The sequence below is a fragment of the Phocoena phocoena genome, chromosome 2 (genome assembly GCF_963924675.1).
Source record: "Phocoena phocoena chromosome 2, mPhoPho1.1, whole genome shotgun sequence".
In the NCBI taxonomy this organism is placed as follows: domain Eukaryota; kingdom Metazoa; phylum Chordata; class Mammalia; order Artiodactyla; family Phocoenidae; genus Phocoena; species Phocoena phocoena.
This window is the reverse complement of record NC_089220.1, coordinates 119,630,018-119,650,300: the sequence shown is the minus strand read 5'-3', so window position 1 is coordinate 119,650,300 and position 20,283 is coordinate 119,630,018. Positions and strand designations below refer to the sequence as shown.

The 20,283-nt window shown below is 43.3% G+C and overlaps 1 protein-coding gene across 3 annotated transcripts; it reads right to left on the bottom strand.

The window, feature by feature from the left end:
• Window positions 1–950: 950 nt before the first annotated feature.
• On the bottom strand, window positions 951–18,433 carry SKIC8 (SKI8 subunit of superkiller complex). 3 transcript variants are annotated; one of them, XM_065871559.1, is made up of 11 exons: window positions 18,366–18,433; window positions 14,579–14,629; window positions 13,857–13,884; window positions 11,968–12,073; window positions 11,420–11,592; window positions 7,093–7,241; window positions 6,780–6,873; window positions 5,840–5,933; window positions 4,006–4,098; window positions 3,204–3,282; window positions 951–1,235 (listed from the first exon to the last, which is right to left on the bottom strand). In XM_065871559.1, exons 2-11 carry the CDS (start codon window positions 14,588–14,590, stop codon window positions 1,146–1,148), a joined length of 918 nt encoding a protein of 305 aa, XP_065727631.1. In that variant the 5' UTR covers window positions 14,591–14,629; window positions 18,366–18,433; the 3' UTR covers window positions 951–1,145. The 3 variants fall into 3 exon arrangements, with proteins under 3 accessions (XP_065727631.1, XP_065727630.1, XP_065727632.1); XM_065871558.1 differs by having other exon boundaries at window positions 18,363–18,394; XM_065871560.1 differs by lacking the exons at window positions 11,420–11,592; window positions 11,968–12,073; window positions 18,366–18,433 and having other exon boundaries at window positions 1,146–1,235; window positions 14,579–14,590.
• Between the last annotated feature and the right edge of the window lie 1,850 nt (window positions 18,434–20,283).

The window sequence follows — 20,283 nt, the reverse complement described above, 5'->3', positions numbered from 1 at the left end:
TTTCTCGAGCTCCAGTGACCAGTCCTAAGTGCCAGTTTGCCTCATATTGGTTGATATAACGGAATGAAGTTTCCACTCTCACGGAGCTCATATTTTGGGGGTGGGGATAAATACAAACATCACGCAATGATGACTGCAGTGAAGAAAGAGTAATGGGAAAGGGACCAGGGGAAGGCCTCTACTGGGAGCTGACCCCTGAGCAGCTACCTGAAAGCAGTGAGACCTCTAAAGGTCTGAGGAAGAAACATTCTAGGCAGAGGAAATGGCCAGGGCTGTGTGGTTACAGGAAGGTGAACAAGGCAAAGAGGCAGGAGAGAGAAGCAAGGGGCTACCTAAAGAGCATGGGCTTGATTCTAAGGGTTATGGGGAGTTTGGAAGAAAAGCACAGGACCTGACATGAATCATATGAAGTTATGATCAGTAAAAAGCAACAAACTTTGGAGGGTTAGCTACTTACACCTTTCCCATTACACGAAGACCATGTCTCAAGTGGGCCGCTGAGGAGAAAACTGAGGTACATGAACCTCCAGGCAAGAGGTCAACCAGAGTAAGTACAGGTTTGAGCCTGTAGACACTGTTAAGGCAGTAATACCCACCCAGCAAGTTACAGCTTCTCTAAAACTAATAGGGTGAAAAAGAGTGTGACGGGACATTTTTTAATCTATCAAATAGAAGAATGCCCAGAGGACTACAGAATGTTCCCACCCAGTCACGTATCCTGTTTCCTTCAGGATCCCATTCTGAAATAGATTAGCTTTTCTCTTACAGCTTCTGCATGACTCATTCCTTGGAAGAGTGAGCCTGAATTTCTGTACTGGAAAGTTCAGTAAGTGCCTGGATGTATTCATTTCTGAGGCAGACACTCGGTTTCACATAAGGATGCTGATTCCTCTCGCTGTTCTACCAGTAACAGGGCAAATGAAAACGAAGCGTGTTCAAGAACATGGGTGTTTGCATTAAGAACACTTTATGTTACAGTATGAATGGCATTTCCAATAAAACATGAAAAGATTTATACTGTATCTACAAAATTTAAGTGTTTGCTACAATAAATGCTATATTTCTTTTAAACAAGCTAGAAAGGTAAGGAATGTCATGATCAATCTATACATTCTTTCTGCAGCATTAGCCTGGAAGATTGATGTTTAAATTGGACAATCGTAGATGTGAATTTCCTGATCATCTCCGACAGACACAATCTTTGAGCCATTTCCATTGTATTTTACTCCCCAGACCTGTAAATAAAAAGAAAAAAAAATTCCACTAACACCTTTATTCTTTATGAATGAACATCCTTACTCTATTCTCATTATACTGAATCTAGAAAAACACTGAGATGAGGATGTTCTCGTGCTTTCTGCCTTTCCTCTAACCAGGGATCTTCTATTACTACTGTTTGATTATCATTCCACTCACCTCCCAACTCAAGAAAATTTCATTTCTAAACACAAATCAAGATATCTACAAACCTTTCAAAGATTCACAATCTAGGAAGTGACCTAATGCTGTGAAGATGGAACCCACAAGGGACCAGCATGTGGTCTCATTTGTGTTTCCAGGAAGGAAAAGGCCCAACTACCCTGAGATCGCTGCCTACGGGGATCATTGCGAACTGTGCTCCTCACCTACCTCCTCGGGCTCGCCCCCACCACCGTCAGTACTTCTCACTCTCTTATTAGAGGCCTGTGAAACCTGCCTGTCCCTAGGAGCTAGATAACTTGGCCTCACACGTCATTGCTTTCATTTGCTATGTACTGAATTAACAGAATCACACCTCCTTCCCAGACAACTGATGTGGCAGGAGTTTTATCAGGTCAGCCTGTCACCCTACCTACCCCTTAGTTGGGTGTTCTAGCCCTGATTTCAGTGCTGTGATTGGGCCAGGTGATGGCCTCATTTCCACTCCAAACGTCTTCCTCTGAGGAAAGCACCACACACTGACCTTCACCTGCCAAGCAACACAGCCAGCCAGGTCTTACTCCCTGAGTTAAATGTTTAAATCCAGTAGTGGAATGTCAAAATTAAACCCCCTCAACTTTGTTGGCAACAATTTAAGATTAAATGTAAAAAAGCATGAACAACTGTTAACTTTAAGCTGCATTCCAAAGAGATTCTATGAGATTGCCATAAGAGCATTTAAAATATCTTAAAAGACAACTTTATACTGCCATGGGTATTTTATTTTATGTATTTATTTTTTTTTGCGGTACGCGGGCCTCTCACTGTTGTGGCCTCTCCCGTTGCGGAGCACAGGCTCTGGACGCACAGGCTCAGCGGCCATGGCTCACGGGCCTAGCCGCTCCGCCGCATGGGGGATCTTCCCAGACCGGGGCACGAACCCGTGTCCCCTGCATCGGCAGGCGGACTCTCAACCACTGCCCCACCAGGGAAGCCCCGGGTATTTTATGTTTTATACTACTTCCCCAAGACCCTTGCTATTCAAAGTGGTTGGAACCAGCAATGCTAGCCTCACCTGGAGCTTGTGACAAACACAAAAACTCAGGCCCAGGCCAGACCCACTGAGTCAGCATCTGCATTGTTACCAGGTCCCCAGGGGATTCCTGTGCACATTAAAGACGGAGAAGCCCTGCACTAGAATGCCTTTATCATTTCACATTCATCTTGGAAAAATAAGACTCCTATGAAAACAAAGCCTCTTCTCCCTAATTTAAAGACTGAAACAAAAGTTAGTAATATCACTAACTTCAAACAACCTGTAAGAATTTCTGGCTTCAAGTATATTCAAAGAAAAAAAAATCACTTCACTTCTTTGGGCCACTCCAAAAGAGAAAAGTGATGGCTGTGGAATGGAATGGAAGCTTCTGAGGAAGCAGGTTCTTCTTGAGCCAGCCATGGCCCAGCTGTACCCAGAAAAGGGCCCAGGCACGCCCCAGGCACCAGCTGCAGCATGTTTCAAAGAAGGCGTTTAAAGGCTGTTGGCTAGTACCCGTTTTCTGGCCTACACAGGGACATGTCATGCCTTGTAGGTTGCTAGGCTGACAGCACGTCCTGGGCCTCTGCACCCCAGAGTGCGCACAGGAACACGGGCTGGATGGACATCCAAGCAATCAGAGTAGCTCAGCCCCAAGGGTCGACTGGTCTTGACAACCCAAGCAGCAAGGTTAGGAAAAGGAATGAGTTTTGGCACAGTGGTCAGACAATGCTAGCAATCCAAAGGAATTTGAACGTTAATTATGCCATACCTGATCCTGGTGATCAAAGAAGGTGTGAACACAAGTCCTCGTTCCAACATCCCAAACTTTTACACTTTTGTCAGATGAGCTATTTTAAAAAAGGGAACATTAGTACCAGAAAAGTTCTCAGACTGGTTTGAAGTTGGAAAGAACCTGATCAAAAATCCCACACTCCTTCACTCAGCCTACCTAGAGGCCCCCTTGGTGCCTGGGTACACAAGTGGCCATCCAGGGCCCCAAAAGGTGGCCAAGGATGTTGGCATCACTGGTTGGCTTTCCCCTCTCACAGAGCAGCTATTTCCCTGAACTTCTCATCTGCCTGGCCCTCATATTAAATGTTCTCATCAGGAGTCTCGGATGAGAGTCCTATATCCGGATGGGAGGGAGGCCCGTGAAAGCTTCAAAATAAAGGTTCTCAGAGGCTTCTGTAAACCTCTGTGCAATGCTATTAAGCCATCCATCTCCTGTTTTTCAACTGTCTTGGCCATCCTGGGCCTAAACAACATTGGGGTCTCAAAGCACAACATTTTAAGAACAGATTTTCATATCTGAAGTTACTACTATAACACAGGTATCCCTTAAGTAACTGTAGGTAGAAGCCTAGATTTATAAGGAAGAACTAAGAGCTGAACTGTTCAAAAGAATCCACTTTTGTTCCAGCTAAGGACAATTAACTTCACAATTTAAAAAACACTGCAGAAAACAAAGGCTATCTGAATTAAAAAAGGGTCTTCAAATTTTAAGGCAATTCATACAAGATGACCATCTTCATCTTCCTAACATTTTAGAAACTGATAAGAATCATAAGTACCTGGAAACAAAGTGTGTGTCATCAGGACAAAATGCAACGTTCAGCACCCAGGATGCGTGGCCACTCAAAGTGCCAGCCAAGTTAGCGTGCTGTCTGAAATGGGAGTTTCAAATAAAATGGAGAGGTTAGCTTCTGGAATACAATCACTGAAATGGAAGGTGTACTCTTAATTGCCCGTTTAATTGGACCAAATCTGCTATCCTTATAATCACCACGGTATTAGTTTAAAAATTCCCTTTTCAATGAAGTAGCATCACACACTGCAGAAACGAAATTTTCAACAGCATTAACCCCAAATATGTCAATGTCACCAAGAGCCAAAAATAAAATCCCGAACAAGCAGAGCTTAAAAAGCTCAAAATGAAGACGGCTCAGCAAGCCAACTCCTAAGATGAGGAAACAGAACCAGCAGGGGCAAGTAGGCCATCTCAGGGCAGTTGCAGGTTCTGACCCCTGCCCACCCAGTACCCTTTCCACATAGGGCCAGTGCCTTGTGTCTAAGGAATGTTTCAAGATGTACTCTTTACAACAGATGTGGCTTGGATAGACCATTTTTAAGCTAACCAAGAACAAGACAGGTCTAATTACTACAGTCATTTTCACTTTTTAAAAAAGTGAAATGAAATCACTTATGGCTGGAAAACAATCCTAAGACCCGACTGAGGCCAGCAGTTTCACCTCTGAACCCAGAAGAGTAGAGCAAACCTCAGTTAGGTACGAGGAGGAGAGGTGGCCTCAGCTTGGGCTTGTTGCCTGCATTATGGGGACACTGATCCGCGCTACCTCACCGGTTGTTGGGCGGATGATGGAATTGTAGCACTGAAGGCCTTATTAAAGAAAACTGGATACTTAAGGAATTGCTGTTATTTATATTGGCTCTGCTACTGACAGGCAAGCACAGTTTGAGAGAGGCATCTTCCCCCCAGACCCTAGCACCCTCATTCAGCTCTAATTCCAGAAGCTTCAGTTCTAATTCCATGTCTCTTTGACAACTTTTCGTCCTCCAAAAGCCCCCAAGTTTAAACTCCCGAAAAACTCTCACAGGCCCATAAAAGGACATGCACGTGGATGATCATGGTTGTGGCACCCGTCGTTGGGAAGAAGTGTAACGTATGCACCCAGTGGATTAGAATGCTACCTTTGGAAGCCAGGAACCAGAGGCACACTGATTGCAGTACTGAGTCAAAGCATCACACACACATCAAACACCGTATAGGGGTGACCTCAGGGGTGAAAAGGAGTGGGGACTGAGAAAGACAGGGGGAAACAACAAGAGAAAGGGCCCTTGCACAGGCTTCCAATGAAACAGAGCCGTGAACTGAAGATTAACTCACTTCTATACCTGTGGTCAAAAACCAACAACAAAAAAGCTCCCTCATCTAGACCTGCTGCAAGCTGGCTTTATGAACTGACAGTTCCCTAACTAGGGCAGAGAAGTACCTTCTAGAACACCCCTAGAAAATGGATGTTCTAATTGTTTACCATCACTCCAAGCCAGCCACAGCCCATGGCTCCATCTCCTCAACTGAACACTACTTACCTACCCAAAAGAATTTAAAATCACAACAGACAGGATGCCTGAAAAAAAGTAGCAAGTATGTGATCCTAGTAGGTAACCCATGCACGTCTTCCTCCATAACATTCTAAGCTCAAAGCAGGGACGCTGACAGGGGAGGAATAACTGGGGAGACTGAGAGTCTGACAGGACCTGAACACAAGTCTTTCCTAGACCCAGAGAGGGAGCAGCACACTTGCTAGGGCTCCTCCTAATGATAAGAGGCAAAACAGGCATTGGTATTAAGTGAGAAGCCTTGAATCCCAACAGGTAACTTACACATCATAGATCTTGATGTAGCCATCATCTGAAGCAGTGACAAGGAGCTGCGAATCCGGGGAAAAAGTCAAGGAGCGAATGGGCATAGCGTGGCCTGAAATTCACAAAGACGCTTGTTAACTAATACAGTTTCCACTAACTATGTCACTTTTAATGACTGTAAGTCACTGAGTTGCACTGCCCAGGTGCTTCAGTCAGAGAGGGTACTGACTGGACTCTTCCTTCTAATGCTCTAGAAACATGCACATAACCCAGGCCCCTCCTGCTGGAGCCATTTCTCCTCAGATCCCTTCCTTGACCAACTGGACCTCAGCACACATTGCTTAGAAGAAACTCCTCTGCCACAGATATGGCCAAACATGGAAATATGCATCGTTTCTGATTTGCAAGGTTGAACAAATAGGATGCTATTTCCCTACCAAATCCTTTGTTGTAGGGTAAAGGATACACTGAAGAGGTAATATATTCTCTTGGTTAGAATTCAGAATAGTACAAAAGAATACAGAGTAGAAGTCGCCCTCCAACCCTTCCCCTGTTCTAGTACCCAGTTCTCCTGCCCAGAGGTCATCGGTGCAAAGGGTAGGCACAGCACTTTCATCTACCTTCAAATTACTGACAAAAAGCAGTTATTTTCTAATCACAAAGTTCTTGAGAGCCAAACATGACAGAAATAAGACACTCATATAGCTAGGATATATTAACACATAAATAAAAAGGCCTGTTCACCAAAAAAAAGCATTTAACACTGGTACAAGAGCTAACATGTCTAGGTTATAACTAGTGACAAAACTGAACCTTAGAGGCATTTGAGATCTCCAACTGAGATTGATGTTTTGCAAATCTAATGCTCATTTGCCATTTAGCAGCATTTTAATGAAAGAATACGTCTTCCTTTGTGATCTGATAACCCAGTTTGCACAAAATAAACGATGAACCACACCTTCCAGCGTGTGCAGAAGTTTCCCGGTTGCAATATCAAAAATATTGATGATTCCGTCTATGGCTCCACTGGCCAGATACTTCCCATCAGGACTCTGCGCAGAGAACATAGTGAGATCATTTGAAGCTCCATATTGTTAAGCCATCCCCACCAAACACAAGCAATCTGCTGGCTGCAGGTCTAACCGGCTGACTGGCAAACCATGCCAGTAGCTGCCTGACAAGAGCAATGCAGAACGCTTACCAAGGAATACAATGGGCTAGAAGAGTAAACTGAAAGAATCAGAGAGAAAAAATGAGCAACGTTTCCTTACATATGCAATACTAAGAATGAATTTTCCTCTTGTGTCCAAAGAATATTCCTTTTTCCCACTTTCCACACCAAAAATGTTCACTTTCCCCACATGAGTTCCTGTGGCCAGATACTGGGAATCAGGAGAAAAGGCCAAAGTCCAGGCATCCACTGAACAGAAAAAAGAAGGGAAAAAACTCTAGTGAGAAAAGACGTGACTTTAATTTTAAAAACGTTGTGAAGATATTAATTCTATAACAATTTAGTTTAAGGGCGTCTTAAATTTTTACTAAAAATGTAGATAGACAGGACAATACCAAGTGTTAGCAAGGATGTGGAGAAACCAAAATCCTCATACACTGGTAGGAAAATAAAATGGTACAGCTACTCTGAAAAACGGTTTGACACTTTAAGTAAAAACACTTACCATGATACCCAGCAGTTCCACTCAGAAATGAAAACACATGTCCACGCACAGACTTGTACCTGAATGCTCATAGCAGCATTACTCAGAATATTAAAAAACTGGAGAGAATCGAAATGTCCATCAACTGGTAAATGGATGAACAAAACGGGCAATATCCCATAATGGAATACTCACTGCTTAGCAATAAAAAGGAACCAACTACTGATACATGCTACAACACGGATGAACCTCAAAAACATTATGCTAAAGAAAGAATGAAGATGTGTAAGACAATACGATTTCACTTCTGTGAAATTTTTCAAAAAGGCAAAACTATAGGGACAGAAAGCCATCAGTGGTTGCCTGAGGCTGAGGGTGGGAGCACAGATTAACTATAAATGGGCATGAGGGAACTTCTGTGGGGCATGGAAGTGTTCTAAAACCGAATTAGAGTGGTGGCTGCACAACTGAGGAAATTTACTAAAACTTGTTAAACTGTATACTTACAATGGGTTAATTTCAGAGTGCAATTATAGAGGTGAAAGTCTACCTCAATAAAACTGTAAGTAAATGAAAAGGTACCAGAAATACTCATATAAAACTGTAATATGACAAAGTATTTACCACAAATTAACAGAGAATAAGGACTGGGAAGAGGTACTGCTTGTTTAAAAAAAAATCAGCTAGTTTTTAAGTTATACCACACAGCCTAATTTCAAGCATTCTATTCAAATGTTATTTGTGTATCACAGTGCTTCTGTGTAAAAGTCTCCAGACTCATGGGCAGCCTGGATAAACACATGTGCTTTATATTTCCATCTGGACCACTGATAATATTTTAGCATTTCTTTTCTCAGCTACATGGGAACCTCTTCATAGGCAACCCCAAAGAGCTTTGGGAGCTTCTGGGGTCAGAGCCTAGAGGCCAAGGAATAATCTAGTTGTCCAGTGCTAGTCTAGGTCCCTTTGCCCATACCCACTCTTATATGGGAATGTACCCTAAGTCCTGCCCCTCCTGCGCCTGCCCAGAAACAGTGCTTGTTAGATCAAAGGGAGAGGAGAGAACGGCTCCTTCCCATGTCACTCTCCTTATTCCTGGGGCAGGGCTCAAAGAGGTCATGCCCTTCTCAGCCCAGGGGAGAGTGAAGGCCTCTCTGAGCTTAACTCATGGTAGACAGGGGCTCCTAGCACAGATGGGTCAGCACCATTTTCCAGGGTGAGTTTTAAAATAAAAATCTCTCACAAATTTTTTTTTTTTTTTTTTTGTGGTATGCGGGCCTCTCACTGCTGTGGCCTCTCCCGTTGCGGAGCACAGGCTCCGGACATGCAGGCTCAGCGGCCATGGCTCACGGGCCCAGCCGCTCTGCGGCATGTGGGATCCTCCCGGACCGGGGCACGAACCCGTGTCCCCTGCATCGGCAGGCGGACTCTCAACCACTGTGCCACCAGGGAAGCCGTCTCACAAATTTTAACACACATATTCAAAGTAATAATAAATAATTTAGCTCTATCACTTTTCTTATGAAATATTTGTTTTAAAAAGGAAGTTAACTTCAAAAGTGCTCAATTAACCAAGAAGATCTGAAAAAGCTTTTCTAATCAATCTCTCAAATAACTGCTTTTTAATATCTATCTTTACTCCTAAATGAGTAAAACATTATTCTAACAGGATTGTTTTCTTATTCCTATTATAATTAGCTGTTTACAGGAATAATAGTTACTAGAAAATCTGATTTTTATTCCTTGAAGTTTAATAAAATCACTTTTCAATTATTTTTACATTTGCCTATTAACTGTTTGATAATATAGAACTTTTAGTGGCAAATATCCTTATACTTGAAATTGAAGGAATTTTTATTCCTCAATTAAAATGTGCACTCTAAAATTTATTTTAACATTTGCATAATAAATCACTAAGTTCCACCTCATCAGCAAAAGAGTAACTTTTCTTTACACTGGGACATCTTGAACCATCTGCTGTTGAGAGGCCCCTGCTTCCGCCTTTGTTCTTCTTCAATGTCAGTTTGCTGGAGCTACAGGATGGGTGAGGTGCCCAATGGAGGATCTTCCCCTTCATCTTCCCTTTCTTCTACTTCCTCACTTTCTTCTTCAGGATCTGAGATTTTCTTTCTTGTCTTTTTCTCCTTCTTCTGTTCCTTCTTTCACATTCTCCAGGCATATTTTCAAGATAGGTATAATGTAAATGTCCATTTCCCAACATTCATTAGACCTAGACTTACTAGTTTTACCTCCAGATGAATTCAATTCAGCTGCTCCTTAGTTGTCAATAGCAATGCTTGCTTTTATTACTCACCCAAATAACTGTTGTTTAATGGTCTGGTATAGTTTTAGGAATATTCCTATCCAAAAAGAAAATAAACCCAACCCTCTACTCGTCTCAGTATCTTTTTTCTTTCCTAACAGTAATCTTTCAATGATCATTTGCCACGCATGGAACCAGTATGTAGTTTAAGGTACTATTTGTCAGGGAAGGCAAGTTGGATACAGACACCATCCTTTTCCTTGGAACCAATCCAGTAATCATTTCTTCAGCTGTGGTGTGCCCGGGGCGGGGGGGGGTGGGGGGGGGCCCACAAAACCACGCAGTGACCTTGGCGTCATGGGAGGGCTTAGGTGTCCAAGATGAAAGGGCAGCAACAGATCTGCCTCTTCCTCCTCTCAGCTATAAAGCAGAGTCTTAACAGACTTTGTGGGCTAGTTTGGGGACCCAAGTCCTCTGTAAGAGATGTCAACAGGGCAAGGACACATGCAAAAACAATCATCTGGGGAGTCAGAGTGTCTGGGTAGCTTTTTGCAAATACATATCCCAGCCCACACACCCCAATAACTGTGATTCAGTGGATCCAAAATAGGGATTGGACATATGCATTCTTTAAAAAGCTGCAATAGTTAAGAATCAGAGACATGGAACATTGCCACTGAGGGGAAATGAACTCAGTTTCCAGACAACCCAGAGTCCTTAAAACCCTGGGACCATCATTCTTTCCAGAATAAGTACAGCCTATAGGGTCTACTGAACATAACCAGTGGGAGACAAATCCACCTGGGCCTCCAATCAAGGGAATTAAGTTAAGGAAATCCCTGAGCAGCTCTTCTGTAGTCAACCCACAGAGGGGTGTGCCAGAGAGGGACCAGACTCTCTGTACTCTCTAGCAGTCATCACCTATTCTGGTAGAACAGGCTCTGCTCATGAATGCTATGCGGTCATTTACAAGTAAATATAAGGCTACAAGGAATCCTGAAATGTCATGTTGCTTGTTCCACATTAATCCAACCTACTGAAATCATTAACTTCTATTACCTCAGATATTTATCAAGGCTAATGGACAAGATTATGCTGTCCTATAGAACTTAAAAAAACAAACAAACAATGGATTTGTTTCTTTAGAAGTTTCATATATCTGTCATATACTAGAAACAGGCACTTTAATCATAATTAGTAGAGATTACGATACAGATCTATGAGGACACAGTGCTTTATGTTCTAGACCTCTATAAGGCAGTGAATGTATCAATTCAGAATATAGCAAACAGAGGACCTCTGGACCATTTAAACACAAGTCCACAATCCCAAATCAGCAATTCTGAAACCCAAAGGCGATGAAAACTGTAAGTTTAAAAAAATAATTTTAGTACCAAAATTCATTTGGTAATAAAACCTGACCTGAACTGATGTAAGGCTATTTATAGCCTGTATGTACCTCTCTTAGTGTAAATACTCATGTTTAGTCGCTGAGGTATCAGTATTTGATTAGAGTGCTGCCCCCAGCCCCACTGAAGGTATTACATGACATACAGTTCATGCACCCATATTACCAGTCTCAAATCCAAAAAATTCTGAACTGTAAAATACATCTATCCCTAAAGGTTTCAAAAAGGGATTGTAAACCTCTAGTATCTTCTCTAAGAGTAAAACTCTTACCAGGTCCTGCATCTATAGACTTTATCTGTTTGCCGTTTTCCAAGTCCCAGAGACGAATATGAGCATCAAGAGAACTGGACGCAGCAATGGGCAGGGTGTGGCTGATGTCCACAGACACCACACCCAGCTGATGGCCCTCCAGACTCCACTGTAGGTCCAGCTTCTCATCACGCCTTCAATGGGGGACAGAGAAATGGATTTCTTCACACACAACACATTGTACCTGGCATCTGAAATTCTGGGCCCCTGTAAGTATGCATTACCAATGGTCTGTGAAAAGCAGAATCAGAGAGGAAATCAAGAGCCACAGAACACCAAATGCAGCCAACTTTTAGCCATGAGATTTTTTTTTTTTCCTTAAACTATAGGGCCTGAACAGCGAATAACAGGAAAACGAGTGAGAGAAAAAGAATCTGCCTTTGTATACCACCATACTACTATTGCTTTCTTGCTCAGAAAACAGTTAATACTTCTCTGATTGCAATTTGGGAGCCCAGAAGTAAAAACCCCAATTTCCAAGGCTGCATGTTAGAGGGGAGGGCACTCACCATTTCCAGACCTTCACCAGGTCATCCAGGGATCCTGTGACCACTGCCTCAGAGTTTTCTTTCTTGTTTGTCCCCCAGGCAACTGACCAAATGGCATCATCATGGGCTAGAATGGAAAGCGCTTCATTTTAAAAGTCTTCATGCAACTTCTAAACTGAATGTGCTAAGAGGAAGCTGAAATACTGTTACAACAATTCTGAGGTAATATCTACCTGTATCATTTTATTGTTTTGCAAACTGCTTTCTCATACAGCTTTTATTATAAGTGTGGAGGCAGATATGAAAACTGGAGGTTCTGAAGAAGCTACTTGCCCCTAATCACAGGTTACCAGGTGGGGCAGCAGTACCAGAGTAATCCAATGTCCTTTCTACTTTAGCATGCTGTCCAACATGCATTAGTTTGGAATGGCTCTCACTTAGCTAAAGTGAAACCCACCCCAAAAAGAGATCTAAAGTTGATTAAGAGTTATTTCTTAGAGATCCTTGGAAACCAGTAGGCAGGTCAACTGTAAACAGTACAGGTCTGAAAATAAAGAACTAAAGCAGCTTCCACGCATGAGTTGCCTTTTGCCACAATGTCTATTATGTTTAATGGGCCAGTTATTACTTTAATCCTTTTATAAGTATTACCTCAGCCACAACAACCCTATGAAATAGGTACTGTGAATAGTATTTTCATTTTACAGATAAGGAATCAGAGGCTTAGAGAAGCCTAGTAGCTCACCAGAAGTCAAAAGCTAAGAAGAGGCAGAACTGGGATTCAAACCCAACCTCTCTATTAACTAACGTCCACTTTAAATTCTAAGTCTTTAAGTTGCGTATCTGGCAGGCCATGCCGGTGGGTCTGCAGACCTGGTGCAGGAATATAAATGTGACAAGTGCACAAGGTGGCTTTCTTCATACCTGGCAGCATTTCTCCAGGAACACCTTTCCAAGATATGAATACAAGGGCATTCAACTTAAACAGCTGTGAGTTACATACATGGCTTCCGTTACAATCCCCACCCGACCCAAGCCTGCTAGCTTGCCAGCCGGATGGCATTCGCTGCATACAAGGTAGCTGACTGGCATGCCTGACTAGCTACTAGTTACCTATGCTAGCTAACCTGAAAGAATGCTTTTGGCTTAAACTTTAGACTACCTAAGTGTCACCTACTTAAAGTGGAAGAGCTTTTATTACGCATTCCACAAATTCCTCCAGGCTTTACCTAACTCATCCAGGCTGTGGTGGAGAAATGGGATACACATGAATAGTCCAGGCACATACTCCTTTTCAGGTATGAAGTCCGCTATCACTGGCCAATTACCTTTCCAGACTGAACTCTGACCTGCCTCCTGCTCCCATTCCCACCACTGCCTCCGCCGCACAGCCCCCAGCCCACCTCCCACACTCAGTAGTCTTGACAGAAATTTACCTCGCTGTTACTATATCCTTCACTTTCATTGAGGGTCAAAGGTCCTCTGTGAGAGTCCCTGCACTTGTTGTAAATGAAGGAGCCCGACTAAAAACCCCCAAGAGAACTTCTGAGTTCAGGGCCAGGCTCAAGTTTACCTCCCCAGATGAGCTGTGGCACTAACAGGTTTCTGAGACTCAAAGCATTTCCTTCTTTCACTTTGATAGCTGGGAAGCTCAGAGTTCCTCAGGTGGGAAACCTTTCCTCAGCCTGGAGTTCTCCTGTCTGTCATTTGACTCCTGCTTTTTCTTTTAAGTTAGTGGCTTGGTTTTTGTTGTTGCTGTTGTTTTTAAGTGTACTTGTTTTCAGCTGCTTCTGCCAATGTTTCTGCAGAGTACAGCTGGAAACTGCATGTCTGGTCAGCATGACAAAAACCTTACGCCAGGGACAACAGTTTTTCATAGGTAAATTTGCTTGAACAGGCTAGCTGCTTACCTTGCTCTTGTTTGAAGAGAATACTGTACTAAAAAAGAACAGAAGACACATTAAACCAATGGTCAGATTTCAGATGTGTCCCATCCCTTCCCTAAAACACCGCCTGGCACCCAACTCACCGCCCTGCCCCCCGGTAGATATAGTCACCACAGTGTTAGCTACTTCCCCTGCCTGATCTCTTAGGAGCTCCTTGATTCCTGCTCATGCAAGGTTTGTAGAGTCATACCAGAAAAAAATTAGTTCTTTAATTTTAGACAAACTATAGTCTCTTCTCCCTAACCACTATTACCAACCCAAAAAGGAGAGTAATAAATTATGTGTTTTTTCCTGCTCTGATCACCAGGAAGCTCAGAGTCCAGTTTGCAGCTGTATAAAACCACACAGTCTGCATAACCTGTTAACTCTGTCCCTAATTTTATTACAAAGATATGTTTCTCCTTTTCTGATCTTTGTTTCTTTCTCGTTTTTGTGTACAAATTCTTTTAAGCTTCCTCAATCCCTTTGTAAACTGTGGCATAGACTTAGATAAAATAATCCTCCTCTTAGCGTTGTGCATTTTACTAGTGCCACCTACCCCTCTGGTGACTAGATGCCCAGGGTCACCCTACTCTTCAGAAGAGCAGGAATCAGATGCTAGTTTTCTGACTACACACCCAGACAACGTACTGGGCTCGAACCTCCCAAAGAGACCCACTGATATTCTTTCTCTCCATAGGCCTTACCTGGTTGGTCATTTCCTTAACCAAGGATGAAGGGCTAAAGGCCAGACAGCTCTGTGGAAACAATACCAGGGTTTCAGTAAGGGGGTGTCATCAGGACAGAGGGGGCTATAGAAGGTTCCCCTTGATCAAGAAAATAAGGCAACTCTTTGGCAGAGTTGCCCGGACACTCTTCTGTGGATCAGTCCCAGGGGCCCCCTTCACAAGCCCTACCAGGTGGCACGGACTTCTTTCTCAACTAATATCTATCACCTCTCATGTTTTCTTCTCCTCAAGTTGACTACAGAGAGGGACCAGTCTCCCTCCTTTGCTGCTCTTCAGAGAGATAAAAACCACAGGACCTTTTAATTTAAAATTTTATTTATTCAAAACTCAACAAGCAAATATGGGGGAGCAAAGTTCTTAGAGTTCATGTGGGGATCTCAGCCAAAAATGCCTATAAGAGCCAGCAGGCATGTAAATGAGGACATGAGCTAGAGGGAGACACATGTCTCCCAAAAGGTGCTGAAGTCTTTAAGGACTTAGCTCAGCTAAACACAAACTTAACCATAGGAATAGATTTAATTTCTCAGGCTATAATAAGAGTTCTCAATCTTTTTTGTGTGTGCTATAGACCCTCTAGCAGCCTTGTAAAGCCTATAAACCCCTTCTCAGGATGTTTTTAAATACATAAAATAAAATACATAGGATTAGAAAGGAAACCAAGTATGGCCCATTCTTGTTATTCCAGGCAGTTATGTTCTATAACATCACTGAACACCGAATTAGTGAACACTGACTGATCCATTGCTCCTAAGGGAGACACTGCATTAGGTTCCTGCAAGACTCTGATAATATTTTTGGTAACCGAACAATACGTAACTTTGTTTTATGCATGTTTCTCATAACTACAATGAGGTATCACCTTCACGATGGTCAGAATAGCTATTATCAAAACATCTAGAAACAATAACTGCTGGAAAGGGTGTGGTGAAAAGGGAACCCTCCTGCACTGTTGGTGGGAATGTAAACTGACACCACCATTATGGAAAACAGTATGGAGGTTCCTTAAAAAACTAAAAACAGAACTACCATATGACCCAGCAATCCCACTGCTGGGCATATACCCTGAGAAAACCATAATTCAAAAAGAGACATGTACCACAATGTTCACTGCAGCACTATTTACAATAGCCAGGACATGGAAGCAACCTAAGTGTCCATCGACAGATGAATGGATAAAGAAGATGTGGCACATATATACAATGGAATATTACTCAGCCATAAAAAGAAATGAAACTGAGTTATTTGTAGTGAGGTGGATGGACCTAGAGTCTGTCATACAGAATGAAGTAAGTCATAAAGAGAAAAACAAATACTATATGCTAACACATATATATGGAATCTAAGAAAAAAAAAAGGTACTGATGAACCTAGTTGCAGGGCAGGAATAAAGATGCAGACATAGAGAATGGACTTGAGGACACGGGGTGGGAGGGGGAAGCTGGGGCGAAGTGAGAGTAGCATCGAAATATATACACTACTGAATGTAAAATAGCTAGTGGGAAGCAGCAGCATAGCACAGGGAGATCAGCTCAGCGCTTTGCGATGACCTAGAGGGGTGGGATAGGGAGGGTGGGAGGGAGGCTCAGGAGGGAGGGGATATGGGGACACATGTACGCATATGGCTGATTCACTTTGGTGTACAACAGAAACTAACACAGTATTGTGAAGCAATTATACTCCAATAAAGGTCTATTAAAATAATAAAGACACCTTATTTTACGTTGGTAATTCATTAATATTGAACTTACGGCTAACAGCACCAAAATGCTTGCCTACATGAAGTTTATCTACACGTGTGTTTTCTCCATAAGGCACATCACAGTCTTCCTGCACTTAGGAGCACTAAGAGTACTTTAGCACTGTGCTTGGGGGGGCCATTTTAAACACTGAAATCACCAATAAAAGCACAAAAATCCAAAAATCATGGCACTAACAGACTGAAAACAAGACACTTGTTTATAGCATGAGAACTGAAGCAAGAAGGCAGAATGTTTCCTTGTTCAGCTGCAGCTGAGAATGTGTGTCAGTTGACTCAAAATTTTCACCACCTCACACATGTCCAAGAAACACCGCAAAAGCACTGCAAGTACTGACTTGGGGCCTACAAATAAATTTTAGCATGTAGATGAATTTGCAAATACAGAAGCTGAGAATAAAGATCAACTGTGTACCGAAATAAAATTTTACCAAATACAAAAATTAAATTTGTGATAGCATAACATATGTGATTCTTAGTTTACACATTACATAACAAGATCTAGCAGCAAGTCTAATAACTACCGTAATTTCAAAGTTGTCATGAGCTTACACAGTATGCTAAGATATGAAAATATCTGTAATTTCTATTGGTGACAAAGTCAACCTGTCAATACTGTGGTTTGTTGACAACATTCATAATTGAAAGAAACGCTAAATTTCAGTTAGAGGTTAGAGAACATAAGGCTGCAATTTTTCTTCTCATCCAAGTTCATGGCCCCCTCAATTCTATCCATCGACAGAGGAGACCATACAGCTAAGGCATCCAGGTTCAGGTTACTTGCTTTAAATTTGTAAACCCAAAAAGGCTACCGTGAAGGTTTTCCAAGGATAACAGAAAAAACAAACAAACGATTTGTAAATAATCTTTGCCTGTGAAGATCTCAATCAAGTTGGTAGTGCTTAATTTGTGACCCAAGAACAGGATCTTGGCCAGGGTAGGAAAGACAGGCAGGAGCTCAAGCCAGTTTTGCTGAAATGAACAGTATTACAACTCTGCTTGGGCACCAGCCCTCTGCCCAGTGAAGCAGAGGCCTGCCCTCTCCCCTTCCAAAACCTGCCTCACATCCCTGCAACAGAGAGAAACAAAAGGGTAGGAAGGTTTGCAGGAAGCCAACTCCATGAAGCCAGCCTCCTCAAGACAGAGGTGTGCTTCTATCAACGAATGCACGTTTGAGGATGTACCATGAGTCAGGCTCTGTTTTACGTTCTACACATAGGTTAGCTCACTGAACCCTCTCACCCCACTTAGTAGATATTCTTATTATCACCTCTACCTTCCTGATAAGGAAAGTGAGACTCAAGAGAGGTTAATGAAGCTTCCTAAGGTTAGTCTGACAGTAGAAGGTGGATACAAGCTATAGTATAGGCCACCAAGATACACTACCTCTTACATCAGTTTCTTATCCTCTAATAATTTAAGAGCTAAGAGGACCCCAAAGCCCTCTCTTGCTACCTTCTCTCTTTAGAGAACTTTCCTCCCACTTCCTAGGCAGAATTCATTGCTCCCTCCTCAGTGTTTCTAAAGACCTTTACACATGTCCCTATTAAAGTACTCAGGCAGGTCAGTAACCTATAACACTACATGGTACTTGAAGTAAAGATAACTCAGCCTGTGCTTGTACCTGACCAGCTCGCTACCTAAGAAGACAGCGTGGCCCACCACTGGAAAACTTCGGTTAAGACAGTCGTTCCGTCTATGGACACTGAGACCTTTACTGCAGAGAAAGCAGCCCTAATCTCGAGGCTGCACAGAACACCCTCAGGATGCAAGATGAGGCAACCTACCCTCTCCCCTTAGGCCCCGCACGTCGAGAGGCAGCCAGGATAAATGGAGTCATGGAAGCCACTACCCTCGCGTCCCGCAGCCTAGAGCATTCCTGAGCACACCCTCTTAGAGGCAGCCTCGGGCCCACCCTCGCTCACCCGCCCTCCAGCCCGGGCGGTTAGCGGCTGCCATCCCCATCGGCTGCGCGGACCAACTCACCGCTTCACTGCCCGGCTGCACTGCCCCACGGCTCGTCTGACGCCAGTCTCTGCGCGACCGCTACGCGCGGCGATGAGCTCACGAAGGGGCGGGGCATCTCGCTGGTCCCCAGGGCGCTGGTGCATGCCGCAGCGCCCCCTGCCGTCGCTACGCCGCGAACGGGGCGGACGAGGAGGAGGTTAGGAGGGTAGGAGGGTAGAGCGGGAAAGAGGCTACGCCCCGGTCACGCTGGTTTCCCCCGGGGGGCGGGGCCACTGGGAACCTGCTTCCGGAAGCGCAGTTTTAGGGTTTAGCAGCTGAGCTCTTGGCCGTTTGGGTTCCGGTCTCTTCATTTGTAGTTTAAGATTAAACTACACATGATGACTGCAAGAGTTCTGTTGCTTCAAAAAATTTTCAGTGAAATACAGCTTTGTTTTTCAAACTGCAAGTCACAACCTGTTACTGTGACGGATATCAAGTTTATTAGGTCGCGACCAGCATTTTAAAACAAGGCGATGGAAGGGTGGAGGCACGCCCCCCCATCCTCGCAAAGCCGCCCGGCTGCTCCTGGCTGCTGGTCACTGCCCAAGGCTCTCTGGGCAGGAGGGAACAGATGTTTGGGGGAGCGGAATGTCTGGGGGCGGCCCCTGAAGGGTTAAGCCTTCTTTCAGCTAGTCGTGGGAGAGAGTACAGTCTCTCCTGATTAAAACTGGTTTAGAAGTCCAAAAAGATTCTAGTAGGACGTGATGATAATATAGTCACAGTGAATGCAACCCTCTGAAGTATCCACGTACTCTTACCCTATCTCCACCCCCACCCCAAGTTAGAGTTTCCCAGTATCTAGTTTATTAGGACCATCTTGAGTTCTATGATGATTTCAGGAAACTGTTAAACCGTATATCTGTTATCCATACAACTGGATAAAGTTCATCTTTGAGGTCTTTCTGAGGAGGCTGTGTGGCCCAGAAATTTGCTGAATACACTCACAAGTCTCCCAGGGCCATTCTCTGGTCCTCAGTCATCCCTTCAGTGACACCTCTGTCCATGGAACCTTCATCCAGCCGCAGTGGATCCCCTGCATGTCATGGGTTTAGAAAATTTGGGTCAAAGTGAGCAGGCTTCAAGACTTACCTTGAATTGTCAAAAGTCTTACGTGGCATCTTGTAAAAGTCAAGTTATCCCTGCGACCATTCTGGATCTGTTTGACCACAGGGCATTTGCCTCTGAAGCTAAGGAAGAAGGTACAAATTATATCCTCAGGCCAGGAAGCTTGTCTTGAAACCGGAGGTAATTCCTATCACATTGACCTAAGTGCTGAGTGGACCCCAGTGTTCAGGCAAATTCCACAGAACTTGGTTCACAGAAATCGGGCCCTGTAATGGCTGGCATCCAGGTTCCTAAAGTGTAGAAAGGACTTAACGTCAGTCCCCAGTGCAATGGCTTTTAGCAGTGAAGTGAGGAGTGATCCACTGCCTCCCTGTGCAACTGATTGCCAGTTTTGGCCAGTCTTAGTTTTTGCCCCTTTATTTTTATTGGCAGAGTTTGTGGGTTTCTCTGGATTTTGAATATAGACTGATTATTATGTGATCTCTCCCTAACCAGGATAATTGGGCCATCTTTACTTACTCTTAGCTTATCTAAAGAAGTATTTTTGAATACTCCTACTTTAAGAATGGTGAAATTTTGTCTAAAAAAAATGCTTACAACTATATAGTTAAATGAATTTTAATTTGTGTGATTTGGGCTTATGTGGGTTATTTTTTCCCCTGCACATTAACTGTAAATATTCCACCTCTAAATTATTCTGAGAGCACACTGATCACTTTTATGCCTTTTATCTGTTGTCAGAATACTAAGGCTTTCTGCCTTCTGTTTGCTTGCTTCCAAATCTGCTACTATTAATTTCCAATTGAAGCAAATTGTTCTGGGTATTAATTCAATT